Source organism: Tetrao urogallus (genome assembly GCF_951394365.1).
Source record: "Tetrao urogallus genome assembly, chromosome: 5".
Lineage (NCBI taxonomy): Eukaryota > Metazoa > Chordata > Aves > Galliformes > Phasianidae > Tetrao > Tetrao urogallus.
In genome coordinates, this window is record NC_136818.1 from 3,414,674 (window position 1) to 3,440,913 (window position 26,240).

The 26,240-nt window shown below is 41.8% G+C and overlaps 2 protein-coding genes across 2 annotated transcripts in view; one reads left to right on the forward strand and one right to left on the reverse strand.

Annotated features, from left to right (window-relative positions):
• Positions 1 to 8,364: 8,364 nt before the first annotated feature.
• Positions 8,365 to 17,308, forward strand: LOC306946436 (E3 ubiquitin-protein ligase RNF170-like; the record flags this gene model as incomplete). Its single annotated transcript, XM_079535466.1, has 5 exons — positions 8,365 to 8,439; positions 11,128 to 11,236; positions 15,258 to 15,331; positions 15,815 to 15,925; positions 17,003 to 17,308. 5 exons carry the CDS (start codon positions 8,365 to 8,367, stop codon positions 17,306 to 17,308), a joined length of 675 nt encoding a protein of 224 aa, XP_079391592.1.
• A 2,877-nt stretch (positions 17,309 to 20,185) lies between these two features.
• FGGY (FGGY carbohydrate kinase domain containing) overlaps positions 20,186 to 26,240 on the reverse strand; it is a gene marked incomplete at both ends in the record, with an annotated part of 148,546 nt that continues 142,491 nt past the window's right edge. Inside the window, 2 exons of the mRNA XM_079535467.1 lie at positions 20,186 to 20,267; positions 20,910 to 20,971. Coding sequence (XP_079391593.1) covers positions 20,186 to 20,267; positions 20,910 to 20,971 — 144 coding nt within the window. The remainder of the gene's footprint in view (positions 20,268 to 20,909; positions 20,972 to 26,240) is intronic.

Below are 26,240 nucleotides of genomic sequence, written 5' to 3' on the forward strand. Positions count from 1 at the left end.
GGCGTCAGCCTCTTCTCGGCGCCCGTCGCCTCCGCTCAGGGCGGCTGCGCAAGCATCCGAAGCGCGGGTCGCGCTGACGGCGGGAACCACGCGCGGCTGACGTGACGGCTCCCGCCACGCGCCCACCTCCGCGCGGAGAGAGGGACGGCACACTCCGCACGTACACGTCAGCGCCCGCTCCCGCCTTCAAACGTCGGGAGTGGCAGAGGACCCCACCAACCAGCGGGCAGGGCTGCCGCTGCTCACACCAATCACGGGGGAATATTCGCGTGGGCGGGGCTACTCCGCTTGGCGGCTGTTTACCTCGGCGGTCGATTGCGGCGGGTGTGTGGGCGGGGAGTGGATGCGTGGCCGCTCGGTGGCAGGTGACACACCTGCGCGGGAGGCGCAGCTCCGTCACAACATGGCGGCCGCCGCCAAAGCCGCCCGGTACCACAGGGAGCTGCTGGCGCGGCTCAGGGCTGCGCGTGGCCAAGCCGTAGGTAGGTCGGCCCGTCTGCACCAGCCTCACTGCTGCTTTCAGGGCAGAAATCGCTTAGAACGCAGAATCCGTTTTAAAACTCCCTTCTGAAATATCCGTGAATAAAGCTCTCAGAATTCCTTCACGACGCTTCAATGAATATTCCCTAAGATATCAGATATATTTTCGGCTGTTTTTTAACGTACGTACTTTACTCCTCTGTTATCGATTCTTTTTTAGCAGGTTAAAATCATAGTGGGTGACCTCCCCCTCTTAAAGCCACCCAGCAACACAAAAGGCTCATTTAAAACAGCCTTTTTTTGTTTGTTTTCATGTTAGTTTTGCTTTTTAAGCAGTGAAGACTCACAGACTTCTGCACTACAGTTTATACTGCTGAGAGCATCTGTTTTCTTAATTATTTTAGTGTATTATTCTTGTTTTTATTTTTTAACTTGCCCGTCAGGCTTCATCATTTAGCTACTACTTCCTCCTCCTGGTATTTTATGTCACTCCCTTTGCAGCAATACTGCACCACATCAATACTCACCGCTTTATGCAGTACCCCACTCAATTCCCACACATGTATCATTCTCCACACCCTCCTGCTCATTTCACATACACTCCTACACATTCAATATCTCACACGGTTTCTTCGTACAGTTTCTGCAGGCAGCTCCTCTTTCCTGGATTTACACTACACATGCCAATGAATGCCAGAAGCCACCAGCTACTTTCCAGGGAAGACAAAGACAAGAGCAAGCCAGCCCCATGCCACAGTATTTAAACAAGGCAGGTAAATCGAGCAGGTTCATCAGCCGTGAGTGCAGGTGGTAAGGCAAGTCCACAGAGATGAGGCAAGTACGCTGTGCCTTGTCATGATGAGACAAGTATAGAAGCCAGGAAGGCAGCCCACTGCTCGAGGTCAGGGACAGTCCCGTGATCAGCACAGTGATGAAATAGTTTTGAGGTCAGTCTGGGAATTCATTCCACAGGTCGCAGTCCAGGTCAGTGAAGTCCATAGCTACGCATAGCTGTAACTGAGCTGAAGGCCCAGGGCTGAGTGTAAATAGAACTCCTGGTCCCATGGGCAGAGGGTATGGAGAAAGGAACCGGGTGAGGCCACTAAGGCCTGTTACTGCTCTCACAGCCCTGACAACATGCTCTACTTTCAGTGGGGTCATCTCCCATACATACAGAAAAGACTGCAGAAAATACTTTTCCTCTAGAGGGCTGTATAGTACAGAAGAAAGGAAGCATCTGATTCTACCAAGGTCTAGTAGCCCTATTCACAGTTGTTTCTTGTTCACAAGTATCAAAAAATTATTCATATGGAATGGCTATACTGGAAAGGTAATACAGACTGTATATAGTACAGGGAGGTTGGTTGAGATCCGTAGGACAGATGCTAATTGCAAAGGCAAAATGCACAGGTTCAGTAACCTGGGATTGTATCAGAAGAGATTTGCACACCCGTGCTGTGTGGCTATTGTGCCCTCCTCAGATGTCTGACTCTATGATGGAGTGCTCACTGAAATAACAGTGTTTCCAAGGAATGTTACACTGAAGCCATAAGGAATTGTACAGAGAACTGCAATACAAATTTGTGCAACTTTGTATCTTCCCAGTTGCAGCTGTACCAAGGCATGTCAGGAACTCCACAGCATGGGCAAGGCATGCTCGAAGTTCGATGATGGAGTAGATGTAGCAGTAAGAAGGGGGAGCTGTTTAAGTTATGCAAAGTTGAGGTGGTTAGGTTTTATTTTTTAATCCTAGCTAGAAGTTTATTTGCAACCTTCAGCACACTTGAAAATTCCAGTTTTGTGCCAATCAAGATGAAAGACTACGACCTGTAATAACATTCCAATCTAGTTTGGCACCTCACACCAGTATTGTAGTTCAGTCTCGTGACATTTTATGTCTGCTATTACCTACATTTTAGAGTCAAGATAAATTACTTCTTGTAATAGGAACTTATTTAAACCATGTTCAATCTTTTTGATGCTTCCTTTGCTTTCTTGACAGAAGTATCTGACAGTCTTTTAGAAAGGGCTACTTTTTGTAACAGTGAAGAATGGCATTTCCTGCAGTAATTTAAATTGGGAGGCATAAAAATAAAACCTTTGATTTTCAATAGCATTTACAATATCACCAATAATTTGAATGCTTAGTTTGGACAGTATGTCTTGGTGATTCGCATGGCAAATAAGCATACCTTTTGTGGTTTAACAGATATTCTTGTTCTTGCTCAAAAACCCTCACTTAAAGGAGTGCAGCTTTTACAGATTTTTTTTAAGCACTTGGAAACAAAGACAATGGAATGAAAAATACCAAACAGTGACACTTGGTGGCTAGTTATGTAACATGCACATTCCTAGACATTAGAATGAAATGAAAAACAAATCTCAGCTTTTCTATCATATTTAGTAGCTTGACAGACACAATTTATGGAAGTATGCACTTCCCTACTGTAATGCTACAATAGCATAATAGCAGGGTGACAAAGTCCTTAGCTACAGCAAATGAGAATAAACCCAAACGCAGCAGCCAAGGATGCAGAAGTGAAAAGAGCTGCTTACCTACAGAAAGCCTCAGGTGGGCAGGGATCCCCAGGAAAGGTGCCCTCACCTCCACTGCCAACCCCTAAATGAGGTCTGGAAAGGGGTGGATCTTGACTCCACCCCTTCCACTCACTCAGATGCATTGCATGCACCTGAGCTCCCCTGTGTTGGCCCTGCCTTCCCACCAGATGCTCTATCACTGGTTCAGGCCATGACTTAGTACTTCCACTACACCTACCATCTTCCAAAAGCTTCAAACATCAAAGAAGCTTCTTGATACGCTGTGGAGCGAAGGCATATTTGAATGCTTCAGATGCAAAAAGTATTAACTAACCTATTACCAAACTGCATGCACTTAATAATTACAGGATACAAAGTATATAATACTGTATTTCTTGGGCCATGAGTCCCTTCATGTCCTGTCATAGTTTTTACGCTATACATATCCTGCTGCCTAATCAATCAAGCTCTCTTTATAATGGAAGTTTTTAGTATTTTCATTAAAAAAAAAAAAAAAAACAAAAAAACACTTTATCTCCATTTATCCTCAAGATGTGGCCAGTTTAGAAGCTAGTGTAATAAACATATGTTCAGCATAACTGAACACCTAAAATCATAGAATATGAAGAAAATGCACATTATTCTAATGTAAAGTCATTGAACTGACTGAAAATCTTCTTCAATACCTCACTGGTCTTGCACAGGTATGGGTCCTGATTGCTCAATAAACAGAACCACAGGTCACTGGCAACCAATGCTGTGTCTTGTGATCAATGCTGCACCCCATGGCCTGACACTTTGTTACAAAGTTACCAGACAGACCTATGTCAGCTGGAATAGCCATACCAATCTATTGCTTACTCCTCTGGGGCACTGGTTTAGGGAATGGGGAAACAGCTAATTTCATTATTGCTTTCCAATCTCACCATTAATTGCATTTTACAAGAATAGCAGCTCCCAGAGAAAGGGAGGTACAGAGACAACCTTACCACTGTCTGACTTACCTCCTTATTTCTAGCAGGAAAAAACAAACAAGCAAACAAACATCCAGAGGAGATTAAAAGAAGGGAAAAACAAAACCAAATCAAAGAAACTGTAAAAAGAGGCAGTACTGATGACTGAAATGCTGACCAGGGTAGCCAACCATTGAAGCTACAGGTCTATGCACTTGTATGACTTCTGGTGAGGTCAGGAGATTCTGTTATCTATGACTCCCTTATGAGGGGAAAATACACAATATAGACCTTATGCCTGTTTTGCTTGTGATACCAGCATGACTGACTACTGTGCTACTATATTGATGTATCTCAGGTGTTTGAAGAACATTATATTGATTTTTCTTTGAGAATGCTCTGCAATACTTTCCAGGTCAATTATGCCCTCAGAAATAGGAGCAATGTAATTATTATGAATCTAATTATTTTTTTTTTCTATGTAACTGAAGTACGTGTTTTGTAAAATACTTCAAAAGATTTTCGTCTGTTACAGGGAATGAAAAGCATTTTAATGCATTCATCATGAAAAACATCAGGAATTCTGGATGTTTTAAGTATTTCTTAAATTTAATTTTTCTTATGAGTGCATATTCTTCAAAGGAGTCTTGTAGTTGAGCTTTTCTGAAAGGTAGATATATTTCCACATGGAACAAGTGCCTTTCAAATACTTTCATATTTGTTGGAAATACTTTCTCCACTTGAGGCTCTTTCCTTTGAATTTCCTTGAATTTCTTTTCTCATTTCTCTCTTGAAGTGGGAGAAACGGGAGGAAATTCACTTTGCAGGGTCAGGAAGACAAGGAACACTATACTGAGACAACCTTCCATGATCACTCCTCAAAGAAATAGAAAAGATGAATGTAGTGAGTGACAGATAACATGTGCTTTAGTGTTCCATCACCCCCAAGCAAGGAGTGGTTGAAAAGGCATGGAGATAATGCCACAGAAGCAAAAGTCCTGATATCTCCCAAAATTCCATAAAAAAAACTACACTGGGAACAAAGTCAGAGGTGGAAAACATTGTATCTTTGGCTTCATACAGAAGGAGAAAAAAATGGTTATAATCTTTAAGGCACAGCCTACCTGCATCTCCTCAGGAAAATATCTCAGAAGGAGGAGCTGTCAGGAGCAGCAACTTCAGCAGAATTGTTACACCTCTCTAACATCATTGCTTCCCAATGGGACCTCACTTTTTCATCGTAGCCTCCCCTTCCCACCATGCTCTCTACCTTCCTCAGTTGCTTTCCTAACATTTGTCAATCTCCTATCTGCTCTTCTCTATTTTGGGCATTTTGTTTACTTTTTCACACATATCTGCACTTCTATTTTGGTACTCTTATCTTTTGTGTGCGTATGTGTGTGTACAGTGGACGAGGTCACAAGGAGCAATCTTTTTAAGACTCATTTTGTGGCAGGGTACTGACATACAGTTTTGCACTCACAAACCAATTATGGTAAAATATCTGATCTCTCAAAAGACAAAATTTTCAAAACTATGTTCCATATTACTTACTATTAAGAAACATTATCATCAGTATTCAAGATTAGCTGAATAAAATGTTAATAACCTGTTTGCTTCCATTCTGTTTAACTATTCTTAACATCTATACACTGTTATAAATAATTCACTAAAAAATATGCTTTAAAAATAGAGTATTCAAATAGTACTCTCTAGCTGAAGAAGAGAACTGTGTTCAAAACAAAACACCTGGTGAAAATATCATAGCTATCACTTGCTATCAAGTGACACAAATGTCCCAAGCCCAACCACAGCTGAACAGGGCAAGATATGTAAAGCATAACATGGATTGTTCTGTTGCTCATCACAGCACTTTGAACACAGCAAGTTAGCAGGCGTGAGTCAAAAAGGAGTTCAAATTTCCTTTCATATTTATAGCAAAGTTTTTTTTTCCTTGAAAAATAAGCTTCAATTTGTCCAAATGTCTTGAGCACATTTTTATTCAGATTTTAAGATTCTGTATTGCAGAGTGAAATCCAACTCCTGCAGCAGTGGATTGAGCCTCTTTTTACCAGATTGTTTACTCTTAAGCAGTAGCAGAACAGTTAACTATTTTAATTGGCATTTCCAACAAAGCTACATTTTGTGCCTGGATCATTCTTTTAAGATAAAATACACTGATTTTGCTAGTCATTCTCTTGTGTTTCCATTTTAGAAGATTTCTCCCTTGCTTTCCTGATGCAATTCAGTGACAGCAGGTCTGACATGCTTTCCTCTTGCTTAGGAGCCATGTCAAAAGCAGCTCTGATAGCCTGGATCTTCCTTTCAGCAGAACACTGTAGCACTGCCTACATATTTTGTATCCAGCAGCCAGCATTCACCACTCTTACTCCCCAGAATGGAATTAGGTCACAGATGGGACATGCTGGGAATTCATAATGCCGAATCCCATCTCAGCCTTGAACCCCTTACTTACTTTGTGTCAAATGTCATTCAATAGGCTCTGCTCCAAAACTCTGCTATTTCACATCTTTTTATGTCTCAATCCCAACTTTAGTTGGGAAGTAGAATAGGAAGCTTTATGTGGAAAACTGTGAATTAATAATGCAAGCAATCCAAGGGCTTGGCATGAACAGACCAACTGAAGCCAACTGTTGACTTTGATGAAACCTGACCACTTGAACTCTAATGGTAACTAAGGAATAATAGGTTGAGTGCTATTAAAAAATGAAGACAAAATCCTGCTTATTGAAACGATGCAGCTTTTATCATCCAGTTTCCAAGAGCAGCCTGTCCATAAGGAAATAAGCAACTGCAAGAGACATTGCACAAATGCGTACAGCTCTTGGCAAGTAAAAGGAGATCTGGGTTTATTTCACCCTTATGAAAAGTCCACAGTCTTTTTGCTATTACTTTGTCAAGGGGAGTTTTGGTATTAAAACAATCCCAATCCTTTCTTTACTAAGCTGTAATGAAATACTTGTGTGAGCTAGCAAAAATAATTTGATGTGTTCAAATCAATTTTCCAGTGAATAATCTTCCTGTCTAAAAAAAAAAAAAAAAACCAAAAAACCCAGACTCTTTACAAGGACTGACATCCTTGTTATCAGCCTTTATGGATTTAATATGCTGAGCAGAGAAGAGCAGCTGGGAAGATGTTGGAGAAAATGAGCTCCGTTCAGATACTTGGAGTCCAGTGGGGTGAAGCACTGTAGTAGAACAGCCTGGAAAGGATGCCACTACTTACCCACGTCAGTTCTCTGGAAAAAGAAACAGCTCTGGCTTCTGCATCTGTTAGTCTGGCACCTTCAACAAGTAATTAAATCACACTGTAGATTTGTATACATACTTAGATAAATAATAAATGACAGCTATCACACTGTCATGCAAGCATGCATGCATACCCAGGGCAGGAAATCACATACAGTATTTCATTTGTTGCCAATTTATCTCTAACACAGCGAGGAAGATGCCCTAGGGACTGGTGACTAACAAGGAGCATTGTTTATGCTACAAATCCCATCCGGTTATTAGTCTTTGAAAAGTGTTTTGTTTAGCTTATCAGTGCTTCAGCAGGAATGCCTGGGGCATTATTTTTGTACTAAGCGTATTTCTATTCCAATATTACTGACTCCCACTCAACCTCTCCATAAGAGGTTATGTGTTTCTCTAGGGCTGAAAATTAGGCACGTGCTTCAATGCCTTCTTGAGTCAGGATCAGGGTGGTTAGCACTGCACAAAACCAAGGCCTTGACAGGTTTCCTTATTAGTTTTGCTTCAGTAAATTGGAGAACATCTTTGTGGAAATCAAGCCTTTCTTAAGGACTACAGAGAATGACAAAGAATAAATACCTTATGAAGTATATATGCTGATAAATTAAAAATATTTTAACAAGTTAGATCTGCTTAACTTCTACATTTTGCTTGCTTCACTGGATGATACTGTGTTACTCAACCTGATTCTGCACTGCTGCAATACCAAAGTACCACAAGTGTCTGGCAAGTTTTAAGCCTCTTTCACAATAGTACTACAGTTAATGGTTTGTCCACACAATTGATAGGCTGCTATTTTTTCAGGTTATCAAACTACCTTGCAGCGTGCCCTTGATCCAGTTAATATTTAAAAATAGTAACGCAATATTTTTATTACATTCCGGTATCTTTTTGTTCATGTTCAATATCTCCTGGGAGGAAAATTTAGAGTTGCTTTTGTTTGTTTTACCCAGGAGACTCCTGTTGGTTTGTTTTTTTTTTTTTTAAAGCAGATTTGCTTTATTGAAGGGAACAAAAAACCCTCGCATTTCCTTCATAACCTTATTTAGAACATTTGAGAGACTCTTGCCATGGGGAAGCAAGTTAATAATTGACAATGACACCCAGCAGGCCTGCATGAATGATTCCACACCATAACACTGACAGCTGGCATAACTTACTGAGCTCCTCTCAAACATTTCCACAAAGAGGAATGGTAAGCTAAATTTTATGTGCATCTTCTGAACCAAGGCAGGAAATGTTTATTAGAATGGTTATTCATAAATAATTGAGGTATTATTAATACTTTTAATCATTAAATTACTTTTGGAAAATTTGTATAGGTAAATTCTCCTTTGTAAAGCATCTTATTCTTATTTTACTTGTGATCTAATTTAAATAATGAACTGTCCAATGCATCATCACTGATCATCTCAGTTGTCCTGTAACCAAGGCAAGAAGCAACTGCTCACCTATCACAGGAAGCAGTTCTGTTAATTGCTTTTTTCACTTAAATTCCTTGTTTTCAAACAGGCTGACTCATCAGTGATCTTTAAAAGCATCGCTGTGGGAAAACTGAAAGTGCAGTGAGCTGAGCTGTATTGCAGAAATAAAGTTGTTACACCTAGGAGCTTCTGGCTTTATAATCAATGATAGGATTACTCTGTGATTTTGCATTTTTCTCTTACATACAAATATGAAACTGTACCGAGTCTAGTGACATGTTAGTAATACAGGCTTGATTTTGCTCTACCAAAGTTTCCCTGCAGTGCTCACTTTCCCTTTTGAGCCAAAAGCTGTATCAAATTTGAGAAGACCTCTTCCTTCCCCTGCCCTCTCCTACCCCTCAGAAAAATTGACTCTGTCACACAGGGAACTTCTGTTTTGAAGGGCTTCAAAACCTGAGCTCTGATCAGGAACTCCCACGGAGAGTTCCACCCCAACAGCCAAAACACCTGTGGTGCATAAAAAGTGCACAAAAGAACATAAACACGAAGATCTGATTGTAGCAGAACTTAAAGCTGCTTGGAATGTTAGAAGTGACAGTTTTAATTCCGCTGTTTCTAGATTACATGTTGAATTAGTGTACGAGAAGAAGATCCTTAGAGGTCTTTTATTTTGGGCCCAGTCACACTAAATGTTGTATTTTGTTATGACTATTTAGTGCCATCAAGAACAAACAGGCACAAGACACAAAATGCTGGCTGCCATAATCACGGCTTCAATCTCTAATTCAGTCTTCAATTCAAATGTTCCAAGGCTGGCTCAAGATTTTGGAAGGGGGAAATTTATTCTGGCACATAAATATCCGTACAGATATTGACTGCCTTCTATCAGGTCCATCTGGACAGTCCTCTTCTAACCAGCACAAAGCCATCTCAAACGCAGCTTCAAGCATTTGAACTAAATGCATCAGAAAACTGATTATTTGCACAAAAATCTATTCAAATAATGAAAGATTCAACTTGTTTTTCCTAGCCTGTCTACCTGGGACAAGCATAAGGCACTGACATCTTCATTGAAGGCGACTCAAATCACTTGATTACTGTAAAGATGCCCCCACCAGGTCACACCAGGCCCACTTAGCCCTGTGTGCTGCAGTGGATATTTACAGAAGAATAAAGAAACAGGCAGTTTTATGAAGCTTCCCCAGAACACTCTTTCAGTCAGAGGTACCACCTTTGTGTTTAGCAGCACGCGATGCCCAGTACCTATTGGATTCAAATCTCCAGCATCCATTCTGGCCCACTCACTGCTTCATTATCTATATAAAGAAATGCCTATTTCTTCTCGTGGAACCTAACACCTGTCAGTCACGAGAGCTGGACAAATTTCCCACATTGCTTCATTCAGTAAGAGAAAGATTACAAGAAAATCAAAGTCGCTGCTTTGTGACATTCAAATGATTTTTCTGCATCTGTACATGCAGACATTCTTCATTGGGTGTCACCATCAGAGGATCACTGGCTGTTTCCTTGCTGTAATTCATAAAGCCCTAACTTTCATGTTCTCAGCATAGAGCTTCTCAACACTTGGTTGATGAGGAACTTACTTCAGCAGCCAGAACTGGTATCATACAGTAACATAGCAACATTCAGTTTTCCCATTTTCTGAATAGCACAAACTCCATTCTGCAAATTTGTCCATGTTAAGTCAGCAGAAGATGAATCATTGCAAAAGTTATAATCATTCATCCTTTAGGAATCATATAGCATGTTAACTGCTGTACAACACATTCTAATACAAAATACACAAGTAGTTTCAACTTGTTGAGACTGCAGAGGGCAAGAGTGCTGCTCACAACTTCCATCAGTTACAGTCTGGGAATGCTGGGTTTCCCTTGACTCAAGATAATCAGAAACACATTTGCTTTGTTGTGAGACAAAGGAACGTGCACAAAGAAAAGTGTGTTAGTACTTCACAGAAATAGCATAGCTACCTCATCAGTTTGATGTAGTACATGGATGTGTATACATATGTAATATGTTTACAGACACAGAGGTTGGGAACTCCAAGCAGTTCCTCAGCTGACATAAACTATTACAGTTTATATCAGTTGAAATAATTCACTTCTTAATCTATACTAGTACTGCATAGGAAAGCAAAATACAGAACTGTTCAGTGCTTATGGAGTTTAGATAATATTGTGTCAGAAGATATTTGCCCAGAGGTCATTTGTCACTCTATTAGACTTGAGTTACCTCTGACACCAGTCCTTTCTGTAGGATTACAGAAATAATTTCTTTGCCCAATTTTCACCATCTGCTGAGGTAACTATTAGTTGTGCCAACACGTCTATTTAGCTTCTGTGATTCTTTGCTAATTCATAATAAATGATTTTTGCTAAACTGAGCGTGTCAATTGCAATAGTACTTTACTGAAGACTGCACCACTTCTCTTTCAGGAATCACTCCAAGTTCAGCAACCTAGTAATCACAGTGACTTCAGCTGCCCCATCTGTCTCCAAACAGTGACTCTGCCAGTAGAAACCAACTGTGGACATCTATTCTGTGGTAAGTTTGCTGAGTTGAAAGTGCAGTACTTATAAAGGCTACTAAATGCAGCACACTTCCCACGGAGATATCAAATCCTGTGCAGGAACCATTCTAAGCATTTCTCCCAGTAACTAAAGGTATGAGGAGCAGCTGAGTCCCTAGGTTTTTCAGCTCAGAGAAGAGGAGGCTGAGAAAAGGCTTTATGGCAGCCTACATTTTTCTCACAAGGGGAGCAGGAGGCCGCACTGATCTCTGCTCTCTGGTGACAGCAGCAGGATCTGACAGAGCTGTGTCAGGGGAGGGTCAGCTGGGTTAGGAAAAGGTTCCTCACCAGAGGGTGGTCAGGCACTGGAACAGGCTCCCTAGGGCAGTGCCCATGGCCCCAAGCCTTCAGGCATTCAAGAAGCCTTTGAACAACAGTCTTAGACATATTTAAATTTTGGGTGGTACTGCGAAGTGCCAGAAGTTGGACTCAATGATCCTTGTGGGTCTCTTCCATCTCAGGATATGTTTCTATGATTTCTGAAGTAAATTCCCTCACTAATAACAAGTTTAATCTTTTTCTGTTTATTGCCTTCATACATACAAGGGGCCACTTTTGAAATGCCCAGGAAGACACAAGACAAAAAGCAACATAATTTTGTAAGGTGCTGTTAAGTTACAGCACAAACTCATGGAGTAACTAAAAGGCCTAGAAACCCAGTTTGTGTTCAAGTATGTGGAAATGAACTTAGTTTCTCTCAGACCTCTGACATACATACTCCAGTGAGTTTACAGGCAAAGTTTACAACCTTACTGCCCCAGCTGCTTATCGAGTTCCTTGCTGAATGCTGTCATCACCACTGCAGGGGGTGACAGTAAAGAACTGGAGTTTATGATCTGATGAGGTTGAAACTGCCATTGAAGGCAGTTCAGTGCTCCTGTGCAGCATAACATCAGTAAACTCTGGCAGAAGGTCACCCAGGCTGCTGGAGGCAGTAATATCTGATTCTCCAGCAGCAAAACATATCAAAATGCACTGGGCAAAAACATAAAGCTTTTCAAAGACCTTACAGCAAGTTTAATTTATAATTACAAGCCACTGACACTCTCTTCATCGTGTAAGACTGCTATAAAAAGACATAAGCAGAAATGAAAACAAGGCCCTGTATTACACCTGTCGGTACAATAAGAATTATTTTTTTTTTTAGGAAGTGTCATTTTTCTCTAGATTGAAATAATGCTCTCTCAGACCAGCCCCTCATCAACACTGCTAATATCTCCATCCTCTGAAGCCAAAACAGATCAGTGGGGTGAGAACAGCTACAGGCATGCTGTAGGGCCCATCTACAACATGCATGACACCATTTTATGCTTTAACTTTTTCATGTTTTTTTTTACTACACACTACTACCACAAAGGAAAAGGATAGTTTAAATAAAACTCACTCCAGAAGAAACAGTAAGCTTATGGCCTCCAAGCATGTTTCAAATAATGTCACAGAAGTTACAGTTTCAAATACAAAGATAGACACAATGACAGATGTCATTAATTTTCCTCCTTCTCTGACCTAGTTAATTGTCCATTTCCCCTTTGTAAATATGACACTGTTACAATCAAAAAGGTCAGCACAGTGGAAAGGTGATAGACAAGCACTACAGCAAAAGGACCAGCACAAATGCAATGGTGTTACAAAGGAGAAGTACTCACCCACGTCCAAGGATCCAGGCTCACAGAAAAGACTCCACAAGGAAAGGCTCTCCCATCAGAAACCCTTCCCTGGGGCAGTCAGCCCTTAAATGAGGTCTAAGAGAGGTGCAGCCAGGCTCCACCCCTTCCTGTCTCACAGGTGAATTGCCTTCACCTGTGCATCCAGGGCTGACTGGGCCTTTCCCCAGGTGCTCCATCAGTGCTTCATGCTGTGATTTGACAGTTACTCTACAGACATAATGATCTGGGCTTTATTTTTATTTTGAGATTTGTGGAGAAGTACCATCTATAAGCTTGGTATACATTATCATTAGCTGTATCTATTTAAATAGGCTTTACATTCCCCAAATAGGTTTTACATTCCCCAAATACATCATCATTTACACTCTGAAGCATAAATTCCAGTGCAGTGCATTATCCATGCTCTGACTATGTTGATGTAGTAGAAGCGTAACGTGTCTGTTTTTCATGTCTTAAACCAATAAAATTTTACATTGGGCTTATCAAAACCATTCTGCATAGATCTAAGTCTGTTGTGACTGAAATCAGTAATAAAACTTCTCCCAGTACCCCATGGAACAGAGCTAAGGCAATGCTGAGCACTCTTAATAAATTCCACTCCAGTAAAAGTTTTATTTAAAAAATGTGGTCAACCCAGAGCTTTTAAAGAAGATTAATATGGGCTTATAAAAAGAAAAACAAAACATTTGATTTTATTATTAGTAGTAATTCATACAGTTTGTCCTGAAGTTTTCCTTTTCAGCTTCAGTTTGAACCATATGCTCAGGAAGTTCAATTGAAAAATGATCCTTGTGCAATATTATTTTTTTCTAATTAACGAAAACCTCAAAGGTATTTTAGAAAAACCTATGGACTCCCTCAGAAGGTTGTGTAGCAGGCTAGATTAAAACAGGATTTTGCCCATTTTATGAAAAATGCACCAAAGCGCAAATAGGTCAACTTCAGAGGAGTCCTTCCCTTCCTGTTCCACTAAACACAGGATTTTGCATGTAGCAAATTTTAATTTCCATGGGGTTCTATTTTTAAAGCCCTCAAAGAACTGTGAGATCCATTAGTACCCTGTTGTCATCACTGGGACTGAGTACAGGCACAACTGTGTGGCTCATGATACAGGATCCGGATCCAGAGGGTCAAAGCAGTTCCTGAAGTCAGGCATGATGGCTGTCAAATGCAAAAGTGCAAGCAAAGGCTTGAAGCTGGTTTCCAGACTGAGTTCATATATACCACATGAGGATTTAGATATAAATGCAGCCGTGAGCCCAGCTAACTTTGTCTGTGCAAACAAACTAGAAGAGCCTGAAAGAAAAACCCTGCACTGAAATAAAAACAAAGCGCACAAGTCAGAGCAAGGTTCATGAAAATATCCTTAGGGCAAATGTATCATCCCTAATATAGGGATGTCCTCTTTAGGAGGTAACTGACATGAACATTTTTTATACTTGACTTCAGACACGTTTCTCCTCTAAAACCCTTCTCTTCAATGACAATGCGAAATAAAGTCTGGGTACAAAAAAGGCTGCAGTAAGGGCTCCTGAAGACTTCCTTCTGTAATACTTCTTAAGCTACTTACTGGTTGCTTTTAAAAACAAACACCATTGTTCAATGCAATAAAACAATCCCAACAAAATGGCAATACAGTGTTCCACTGCTGCTTTCACTCTGATCTTTGTCAAATTTGATCAGTTTACATGTTAAGAGATACTTTTTCTTGACTGTCACACCGAACCTGGGAGCTGAAAGTCAAGCTGTGCTACTTCTGATTAGATGCTATTTATCTTTTGTTGTTTTTGCTGTTAGTACCAGCACTGATATTCATGTGTGTCAAGCACTGCTATCAGGGACGTGCACAGGCTAATGTTAGTGTCCTCAGACTCTGCCCTCTTCAGCACCTGAGAGCTTGCTGTTAAGATGGCACTGCATTTGGAAATTAGTTAGCAGTTGTTCTGGTAAATCAAAAAGAATGCATTAATTAACTCTTCCACAGTGTACACACAGTACTGTGCAATGCATACATGTATGTACACATACTGGAAGGGTCCTTGTATTCCCGAGTGCTTCATCCACAATCAAGGAAGCTGCAAGAATAAGATACTAAGACACTCAGAGTCTTCGTTAGGGGGAAGTTCCATGTTGCTGTATATATCAACACAGATCTACAGCTCCATTTTTACAGTTTGCAGAGTTAAACCACATCTTAAAATGAAAGCAAAGAATTACATTCATTTCTGCAATCAACTGTAGAAAGAATGCTTATTAATTCTGATAACATTCTATAAACATTGAATATCCTCAAATATACTCCATGCATCTTAACTTTTTTTTTCTGTAGGCTCTTGTCTAATTACATACTGGAAACATAGTCCTTGGTTAGGAGCAATAATCTGCCCTCTCTGCAGACAGAAGGTAAGACATCTTCCCTGCATACATCTGCATTACAATAAATAGAAAATGACAAGCTTGAGCTCTTAGGATCAACTTTATTCATCCTCTAATTTTCCATTGCATTTCAAAACTCACAGCTGAATGACTCTGCAGCCAATCACATTTATAATTTGACACATCTTATCAGGCAACAAATATTAAACAGGCCTCTGGCATTTTACTTTTGTATAGTTTATTGAATCTCTGGGATAACATTCCGTAAAAAGCAATACAGGACATGGGACTCCCTCATCTCCTTCGACTGCTGCCAGAGCCTGCCTGCTGTACTGGCAGTTTGGATGCAGGTCATAAAAGGAAGATGTTCTTGCTCTTGCGGAACTGCTGGAACTGTACAAAGGTCAATGTGCAATAAAGAGCCTATGAAGAGACGTGCTACTAAACACTATCCTTCATACTGAAGATTAAAACACACAGTGGTAACGCCTGTATTCTTTCCTTATGAAGGTGGTGGTTCTGGTTAACATCTCTTGTGAAAAGCTACACGATAAGCCAAGTAAACAGACTGTTCACGACATCAGAGCGTACAACAAGCGTTTCTCAGGGCAACCTCGACCTGTAAGTATTTCTGAATGTACATTTATGTAGTTAGCACTGCATAACACACAGAGGATTGCAAGAGACTCAACAATGAAAGCTGGTTTGTCTCAGTGAATTATCTTTTTATACACTCACTGATGATATTACAGGGGAAGTGTTAACATTCGCTGCTGGAGACAGCATCTTCTAGTAATGGTGCTTCTCAGAGTTTCTAGCTCAGAGAAATCACTCTGCAATCATCCTAGCAGGGAGGAGAAGGCAGTGCAAGATGACACTTAGGAAGTGAAGCAGAATTAGAGAGAGTCAGTGTAAAACTTTCACATTTGAACTTATATTTGGACTCCAGGAGCTTAAATTACATCTAAGTCTTTTGTTCCAAAGCAGATCCCAGCTTAGAAAGCAGCTGTTGGTTTTTTTTTACTGAGGTATTGCCAAATTCAGTCTACACTGCCTCTGTACTTCATTAAAGCTGGAATCCCAGATGGTGTGGGGACGTGACAGGTACTGGAAGTGATGTGAAAGATGAGGGCTGGAGGCACATGTGAGACCCATTCTTGACAGCATGCAGAATATCACCAAAGCAAATCTTCCTATCCTGTCAAATCCCAGTGGGGGGCCCAAACAGGACTGTGGAGTCTGCTTTAATCTGTGGACTAAGCTAAGCACTGTGCTTAAGAATGTTATTTTCCAACCCAACAAATTAGTATTAACGAGCAGGAATGATTATTATAATGACTCAGTCCTACATTTCCCATCCACACTAAAGTGAGACTTGAGGCCTCTTTTTCATGTACTGATAGCACACACTTGATGCCAGACTTTAAAGAGAGCACGTATACTCAAGACAGCCATTAAGGACCAGTTTCCCAAAGTGTCAAGCATAATGCTCTGTGCAAAGTGCCGGGGAAGTGAGGATTGCCTTAGGAGTGTGCCTGTAGATTCTGCAAAATAACTGACCTGCCTTGGTGAACTGGGACAGCACAGAAAGGCTTTGCATTCAAGAGATTTGAATCTAGAAGTGCCTTAAAGACTCGTGCAACCAAAAGAACTGCATGGATTAGAATGGAGCAGAGCTTAACTCATCTGCATGTTTAGTTTGCAGATTACCTCTATGACATGCCGTTGTTCCTGACTCTTGCCTTGCGAGGAATCTTCACCTGGGGTGGTCTCATGTGCATTTTTTTCCTAAGAGTTGTTGTTTGCTCCTTCGGAACAATCATATGCTTATCGTCGCCTTTTGACACGATGCCTGGGCCTCTCTGTAGAACGCTCGGAACAGCTGATGACATGGTGGTTGTTTCCCTTCTTCTCATTTGTGTGATAAACATTTGTCAGCAAATTGCAACAAACGGGGTAAATATGGCAAGGTCTGCAGCTCAGAGGATGCTGTCAGAATCCTGAGGGACTCAAACTTTGATTTCTCAATCAAACTCAATCAAACAGTGACAGGCTTCTCCTCCATTTGGGGCAGCATGTGACGGATTTGTCATTCTGCTGCAAAGACTGAAGCAGGGCTCAAGTGATATTTGGCATGGCCAAGTGATTCGATGTGCGATTGCTTAGAAGGCCGTGCCATTGTGTATTTACAAGACTCTTTCATGCTTCATGTGTCTCCAACTTATCCTCATACGCAGTGCCTGAATTGAAAATGCCTAAGCCTGTCAACAGGACCTAGAATTACAATGCCAGTCAGCTGGCAGTTGAGATTTTTAGAACTTTTAAGCTTTGACATTTCATGTCTTGGTTCAGTTTGAATACAATTTAATTTGAGAATTTAGCAAACTGCTGTTTGCTAGGTCTCAAGTAACACAAGTAACGTTAGATAATACCTCTGCAAAATCTTGTGTTGGTACTTTTTGCTATCACAGCTGATTACATATCCAATGGAATACAGATTTTTACAGCTCTGCTATGAGTACAGTCCTGATTCTAAAATTGGACAATATGAACCTGATCGTAATACTGGCTTGGAGCAAAAATGCAACTGTAAATGGAAGTATTACAAGGGGAGAATGGCATATAAGGATCATGCAAGAAGTGTGGGCAAATCTCTGTGTAAGCCTTTTGTCTGAACCTACACAAAGTTACAGCTTTGGTGAACTCTGTCCTCTTAAGCTTTAACAAAGTCAGTATGAATGGTTGTTTCCTCTGTGGACTCCATACACTCCTTGTGTTTTCTTTGCAAGTCTTGGTACTACTTTAGGGAGAGATAAAGGCTACATTTCTGATGATAAAGAAGTTTATGGAAAATCTGCTGAAGTTGCTGTGTGTGTTGAGTGTGACAAGTTAAAAATGCTGGTAGTGTGCCAGACAAGCCTAAGCATCTGTCACTGTACAATCTGTACATTTGTTATGTATTTGGAGTCAGTGAACTTCATTTTTACATATGAGTTGTATATTAAAATTGATATGTTAAAATATATGAATATTTATTGTTCACAATACACTGGTCTCCAACTGTTTTTTTTCTTTTTACACATTTTCAATTGACATATTTTATTGTACCCTTTACTGTATGCTATGATATAGCAGTATGTCACAGTTATTCTCTTGCTTCTTAGACTCTTCTTGTAATGATGGTTTTTTTTTCATTTAATTCCCATCAACTTTCATTGTCTTTAATTCTGTCCCTGAACTTGTAAAGCTGTCTCTCTTAACAATGGGTACTTTGGAAATGGCAACAATTGCTTTTCCATGAAGTATAAGGCAGGAAGTGCATTGTTTCTTTAAAAAAAATTCCCAGATGTTTTTGCGTGCTGACTACAAACATGTAAACCTCAGAAACCAGTATTTTCCAAGTTCTCTAAGTGTAGTTTTGTTATTGTCTAACTTCTGTTTGCACTTAACTGGGAATAAAAGCCTATGCCAATAGAAAAGAGTGGCTTTGCTATCAGTTGAAATGTATAAGGATGGAGTCCATTTTTATGAATGTTCACTCTGTGGGCTCATAAGTTGTTTCTGTGGCACAATAAAGGCTCGCCATGAGGGCTACAAACTGCAGTCTGGAGAAAAGAAGGCCTCTCATTAGTGACCTCTGACAGAGTTACAGCCCCCAAACAGAACAGCATCTTTTACTAAGAAGTAAAAGACAAAGGGCAGAGAAAGAACTGCGGAGAATCTCACTGAAGGTCTTGGCAGTGTTTGGATCTTGCAAGATCCAAATAGCATTCTCCGAGGTGAAATGTTTCTGCAGTGTACAAACAGAGCATCCAGCCCCTCTACTGCCATGGCCAGCCATGCTGTGAGCTGATGTTGGGAGCCCTGCAGCTTCCCATAGGAATAACTGTCCAGCACAGTATTTAAAATCACCTGAAACAAAGTGAAAGCCTCTTGTTGACCAGGATTGGCCAGCAGGCAGCCAGGAGGATGTCCAGGCACAGACAAAGGCAAGTCTAAAGAAGGAAAGTCTCTCTCTCCCTCTGCATTCTCTGCACCTGCTGTCACTGGGCACAGCTCTGTGCCTGTGAGTGTGCAGATACACAGGTTTTGAGCTGAGCCTGTGTGTAGCAACGTGGTAAGATCAGGCATGGAGAACTGGACTGTTGCAGGACTGAGGGCTGAGATGCAGCTGGCAGGGTGGAAGGAATGCTCCTGCATTATGAACATGTTTGCAGCAACTCTGCACAGCCTCATCCTTCCGTATCAACAGCGGGCCGGCTCACTTCTGCACAGAGATTCACATGCACTGAGAGCAGGTTACTTGCAAGAGACAAAATGGCTCAAATTATCAATAGCAAAACTACTATACTGCAAGAATTGAGACAGAAAAAAGAGCAGGAAACAAGAAAGCAGAAGGAAAGACTGCACAGCTGCAAAAACAATGTCCAAGTATGAGCCACCAAAGATATACTATAATCAGAGTAAAAAAAATACGAAACAGAACACTCCAATGGAAATGATGTCTCAGCTGTAGCTGCAGCAGGCACTACAAGGACCACGTGTGCAATACCTGTGCAAAGCACAGCACAGGGCCTCAGATCCACCCGAGCCAGCGGCGCTGCTCCTCGTGCTGCTCTGCGAGGCCGCCTGCAAGCAGCAGCACCGCGCTACCCACAGCTGGCTCTGATTCTGCACAGCCCCACTGTGCCTGGTGTGCATGGTGACAGGTAGAAAACGCCCCGTACTTTGTAGTGAATAGAGTGCATTTTATTGCTCCTTAACAACAAAAATGGACATTTCAAATGATAAAATTGTATTTTTACAATGCATGGTGCAGTAAGATGAATTTACCCTTATCGTAGGCATTTATCCCTGCCGTTCCCAGAGGATGCCACTGGATTAGGAGCTTTTCATGATGGAGCGATACTCTCTCTGATGTTCCACAAGTTTCAAAAATACTTCATATTTCTTGTCATAGAATCTGTATAAACAAGTAAATTTCAACAAAGCTTGAGAATTTAAGATTTAAATCCCTTGTAATATGCATACTTAGCATCAAAGTAGCTCTGACTCTAACAACAAGCTTGACTCGGATGAGTCCTGCATACTGCCAGAGCGTTCTCCACGCAACGAGTGACTCCAAGTTACAGCCGCCCATTTGGTTTCCCCGCAGCCGCCTCTGATGTTCAGTTCTCCCGGAGCCCCCCAGACGCTCCCAGCTCCAGCCGGGCCACCAGGGGGAGCCCGCGCCCCTCCGCCCAGCGCCGTTCCGAGCCCGGGCGCCGAGCTGCCAGCGCCGCGGGACTCGGCCGGGCAGGCGCTCGCTGAAGCGCAGCTCGCACCGTCCCAGCCTGCAGGCACCTCCCCAGCAGCTCAGCTCATCTCTCGCGCTGCGAGCGGCACCCGCGAGTGGCAAGCTGCGGGCCTGGGCAGATATCTATAGGGTGAGGGGCTTCCTGGGAGTAGATCACCACCTTCACCGCGCTGAAGAGTTTGGGTGCCCATGTGATCTTTAAAAACCGGCGGTCATAAATGCTGATGCATTCAAGCAGGGCCAGAAAGACAGAGCGCAACTCAGTTTCAGGTAAATTCTCGTAGGTGAACACGCAAACATCAGCATTACCTTTTGTGCTCATGGTTCGGTCGCACGACTCGCCCGATTTTTCCCATTTTTGCCATGGCCTCCTAGTAAAAGACAAACACAAGCTGGAAAAGCCTGTTTTGGTTTAAAATACTTTTTGACAAGAACAAGATGTTTCAAAACCAATCGGAACATTACTGATGTATTTTGTTTCGACTGAACAGGCCAGATGGCTTAAAATATGTTCAATCCCATAATATAGTAGTCATGAGAACAAAGTAGTGCAGACCTCTCAGTAAACCAAAATCTGTTCCTCTTTCTTACTGAGAGTCTGAGACAGAACAGACTTATCTTGTATTATTTACACTAACCAAAGGAAATGTTAAACACTGCATCCCTGGAGGGGAAATTTCTCAAATAAAACGATACATTACATGAGATCTCTTAATCATATTTCTAAAATATCAATTCCCTGCAGCAAGGAAGGACTTGAGAGTGCTTCAGAAGCTCAATAAATCTTGCAAAGTCCTGCCCTCGCATTCCAAGATAAAAGTGTCAGAAACAGATTTTGAACCTAATCTGCTTTTGGCCAAAATAAAGACAGAGGAAGGGATGGATCCCTTTGGAAGAAATCTCTGGGACAGCCGTGTGCAGGTGGGAGAGGATCAAGTTGTTTGGTTCCTTTCCCAGTCTCTGAGATCCTGATTTTCTATCATCATCCTGAGCAGTCCCACTGGCATGAGACTGACCACCAATGTGAGCACGGAGCCAAGCTCAAGCTCAAGCTCTTGAACAGGAGAGGAGGCAGCAGCCTAAGGCTATTTTAATCGGAATTTCTTCCACAAGGAGCATTAGAGCTTAAGTTTTCAAAGGGAAAGGCATTAAACATAAAATATCAGGATTCAAGAAACAGTGAGTGACTAAATCTCTATCAGACCTCATAGTTTCTAGCAGGACCTTAAGTCCATTTTAATGCTAGTGCCTAAAGCACAACACAGAAATTCTCAGTGACTTCTGGACAACAGCCGCTTGTGCCAAGCTGCTTCTGCTGGAAGCCACCTCCTCCTCCTCTGGTTACTGCCAGATTTTTAAAAGGGTTGGATGATTTTATAGCCTGTGTACTGTAGTAAAATCTCTGCTTTCCACTAATCCAGCATTTTACAGCTGAAGAACTCACACGGCTTTACGATGTGGATGCGCAACGTAAAGCACAGTGTCACCAACTCACAGCAAGCAGGAAGGTTCTGAAGATAAGCAAGTGAGCAGCAGACCTTACATCTTCTGGTTGCTGATTTCCAGTGCGTTAAAGAAACGCCATCATGAACTAACTGCCAGGATGCACGTGGCCTGCCCGTGAGGCCAGCAGCTACCCTGCCTCCATTGGCAGCAGTGTTTGGCCAGCAAGGCACGCAGTGCCTGGGATGCCACACGTGTGCCAGAGCTGCAGGCGGTCCCTATGTGCCATTACTGCCGTGTTCCGGGTGTGTTTGCTTTGTCCTTCAGCATCAACAGATCCTTTCATACTGCCTATCAAAATGTGAAACACATATTTTCTATGTTTGTCAACTTCAGGAGATTAAATACTGTTGAAGTCGCAGGTCTACCAAAGCAAGACACACTGCCAGTGATGGTGGTCAGCATTTTACTCTGATAAAACAGCAGAGGAGTGTTTTGGTGCACTGATATGCTTGTACTCTTTCGCGCATGCAGAAGTTGGTTGTATTTCGACTCCCTAAGAAACACACTTGAAGTAACACTTCCAGTGAGATAGCGTGTTCTCTTCTCTGGGACACATGAATCTGCTGGCACAGTGATTCCGCTCATCAGCCAGATTAAAATGCTGACACAGAAAGCCTGGTATCTTTCCCAGTAAGAGAAATGAGTGCTTATTCTCTGTTTTTTAACAGGTGATACTAACTCAAGCACAACTGTCCATCTCTTTCAACTCCTTTACATGGCCAGCTGGACTTGAAGGCTCCCACAAAATGAATGAGCACAGGAAAAAAAAAAAAAAAAGAAAGAAGCAAAAGACAATTTCCTCTTGTATAACCAACAATGCCTTTTCAGACAGTTTCCTCACTTAAAAGAAAAACACAAGAAACATAAGGAAAAGGGGCACACTGCTTAGAAAAGCCCCTCCTAACTTTCTCACTAATGGGAAGAGTCACATTGCTTTCAATTCCCTGCTTTACAACTCCTGTTGAATTGCCCTGGTGCTACTGTTCACACCAGTGAAAGAAAAAAAGGGACACCTGAAAGGCTGTAAACGTCTCAGAAAAATCAACTTTTCTCTCAACTGCAAGAAAAATGAAAGGGAGAGCCTTTGCTGCTCACCCCCTCTGTGCACAATTCCCCTACTGGGGAACATTAGGAGAAAACAGTTCTGCTCCCCAGGAAGGTTTTACCTCTGCCATAAATACTCTCCACTAACGTTGTGTTTTACTCTGGGCCTCTTACAGCTTTCAGCATTGAAAAATGCACTAATCACTTCTTTGGGAGATAAGCCAACCTTGTGAGACAAACAGACAGTAAGCCCAGTTTTATTTTTACACTATTACTCATCTGACTAAAGGTCTTCTCAGGTTGGTTCAAGAGAGAAGACATCAGTGCTGACACGAGCAGACACAGCCAATGCGGGTGCCGCGGCTCATCCTCTAACTCCCTGCCTGTGCCATGTCACCTGACTGAGGCTCCATACTAACACAAGGAAGAATTCTTACCATCAGAGTGATGGAGCACTGGAACAAGATGCCCAGAGAGGTGATGGAATCTCCTTCTCTGGAAATATTCAAGACCCATGTGGACACAGGCTGACCTGTGCTACCTGCTGTAGGGAACCTGCTTGCGCAGGGGAGTTGGATTTGATCTCTAGAGGTCCCTTCCAACTCCTGTAATTCTGTGATTCTGCAGTCAGCTTCGTATTTTGTACTTTTAAATCTACTAAATATCTACAAGTCTTGGGGAATTGACAGCACTGGGCTCTCACAGCAACCACCACAGCAATGCCAAATGCTATGTTAAAAAAAACACGCAGCCAGCAATTTTCAACAACTTGTTCTAGGTTGCTCAAACTATCATACATGAATTCCTCTCTTAATCTGGTCAATTTGTTCTTTGTTGGTTTGAACAAATACTTTGCTCTCAGAGGAGACTCTTTTCAACAATTTTCTGGGGACAAAGAGGAACAGAACACTGAAAATATGAATTTATAATGAAACTGGAAACAAAGGATCATTAGAATCGCATTACTCAATCAGATCAACCTTGTGCACTGCTCTGTCTCCAACAAAGCCTTAAATATAGCAAAGCGATAATGCTGCTGTTCAGAAATAGTTTGAGGCTTGACATCCAAATCCATAATTCCAGTCACCAAGAATTTCACAATCTTGATTTGAATGACGCTCTATCTTCTTTGTTTGGCAGTCTAGACAGCACAATGAATACAGCGATTTAAACATAATGAATTCTCTCTTAAAACAAAATATTTTGTAAAACTGCTTTTTAATCATTTCTTTTCTCCCTTTACATAAAGGCTATGCTATAAATAAACCCTGAAAGTTCGCATTTGATCATCATTTCTAAAGGCTGGGCAAGAGGCAAGTGAAGGGTTTACACAGAAAAAAAGAGAGGCACTGTGGAGCAGAAATAAAAGGATGCATTCATGATTTCTAACCTTTTGTCACAGTGTCAAAGCTGAGACAGACAGAAGCCAGTAAACACTCTGCTTACCATGGAGAGTTAACTGAACAGCACTACCCTAGCAGGGCAGAAGGCAGAGGCCCAGCAAACCAAACTCTCCAGGGCCCACCAGTGTTTCAAAGCAAGGTGCTGTTCTGCAGCCCCTCTGGAAAGTCAGTTGTTCAGATCCATTCATTCAGCGCTGGTGGCTGAACTCTGCTCTTCAGCACCACCTGGGGCAGAGCCTAAAATTAAGCCTCCACAGGCAGCAGATCTCCCAGTAATATCATGGTCCAGCTGACGGCTCATGCTGGAAATTTCAATCTTTGCCCTTTTAATGATGGAAAGGAAAAGGTTTCTGACATTGTGTTGCAGATGTATGGCAGCAACCTGCTGTGTCATACCAGGAGACACCAGGAAAAAATGTCAGCACAGCAGCAGGAGGAGCAGACAAGAGGTGCTTACAAGGGCTATCTAGACTGGGAGTCTGCTCTCCTCTGATTCCCAAGTCAATCAGCTCCTGCAAGGGCTGACTCCAGAGCATCCAGTGTCATCCTGTGCCATCCCACAGGAGCAGCCCATCTGCCTCGGGACTGCTGAGGGAGCCCAGGAAGATCAACCTACCTGCAAATAGTCTGTAAGTTCAATTTTCAATAGAGACTCAAGGACTTACGTGGCTGAGTATTACTGAAAATTAATGGGATGTAGGCCCTTGAAAGCATATGACAAATGAGAAATCAGATTTACATACCTCAGCCATAGCTTTTAGGATAAACCAAAGTCATCAAGTAACTAAATCTCGTTGAAATGAATGACCTGGGAACATCAGATCCCTTCAGAATTTACACGTATGCTCTATTTAGGTACCTTAAAATTGCATCCAAAGTTAAAGGGATGAGGCATTCAGGCACAAATGCAATTTCTCAGCTGCGCTCTTTCCACTTACTCATTTGAAAACCCCAAGAAATGTTAGGATTTTTAACTAGCGTCCTTTTTAACAGTAAAACCAATTATTATCTGAAGTTTGACTGCACAATTTCAGTGGATGGAAGCATTTGGCCTGTAAATATAAAAGCACACATCAAAGCTCACCAGACTGTTTGGACACACCATGCTTCAGTTTTGAAAACAGCGTGGCCAGATACTTGGAGGAGGAATCTTTAGGCAACATGAAAACCAAGAGGTGCACTCAAGTGCAAATTCAGCATGCTTTCTCTCAGAATGGTGCAGGTTTATAGCTTGTCCAGTGACAGCCATTGCATCAAGAATGAATCATCTAAGAAAGACACGAAGGATGACAACTAACTGCTGTAAATCAGTTTGCAACCAGAAATTGTAACAGAAGTAATTGAGGAATCTCAGAACAACTGGAATGAGATGCACGGCTTGCTTCTCTTCCCAAGCCAAAGTTAATTTACCTCAGCACTTAGGGAAAAGACAGAAATTATACTCAGTTGTATTGTGGTAATAGAAGGCAAGTGATCAAAAGCTGCCATTGTTACAGCCAAGCAATGAGACAGCTGTTCAGCAAATATGGTTCATCAGGTACTCCTGAGAAAGACAGGAGTGTATGTACGGAAGATCAGCCTCCATTCCAAGCCATGCAGAGCTCTGAAATGTGAATTTCCCCTTAGTTACTCAGACAACATTATCCAGACTGCCGCTCAGGTCAGCCTTGACTCTTGTGCTTTTGTG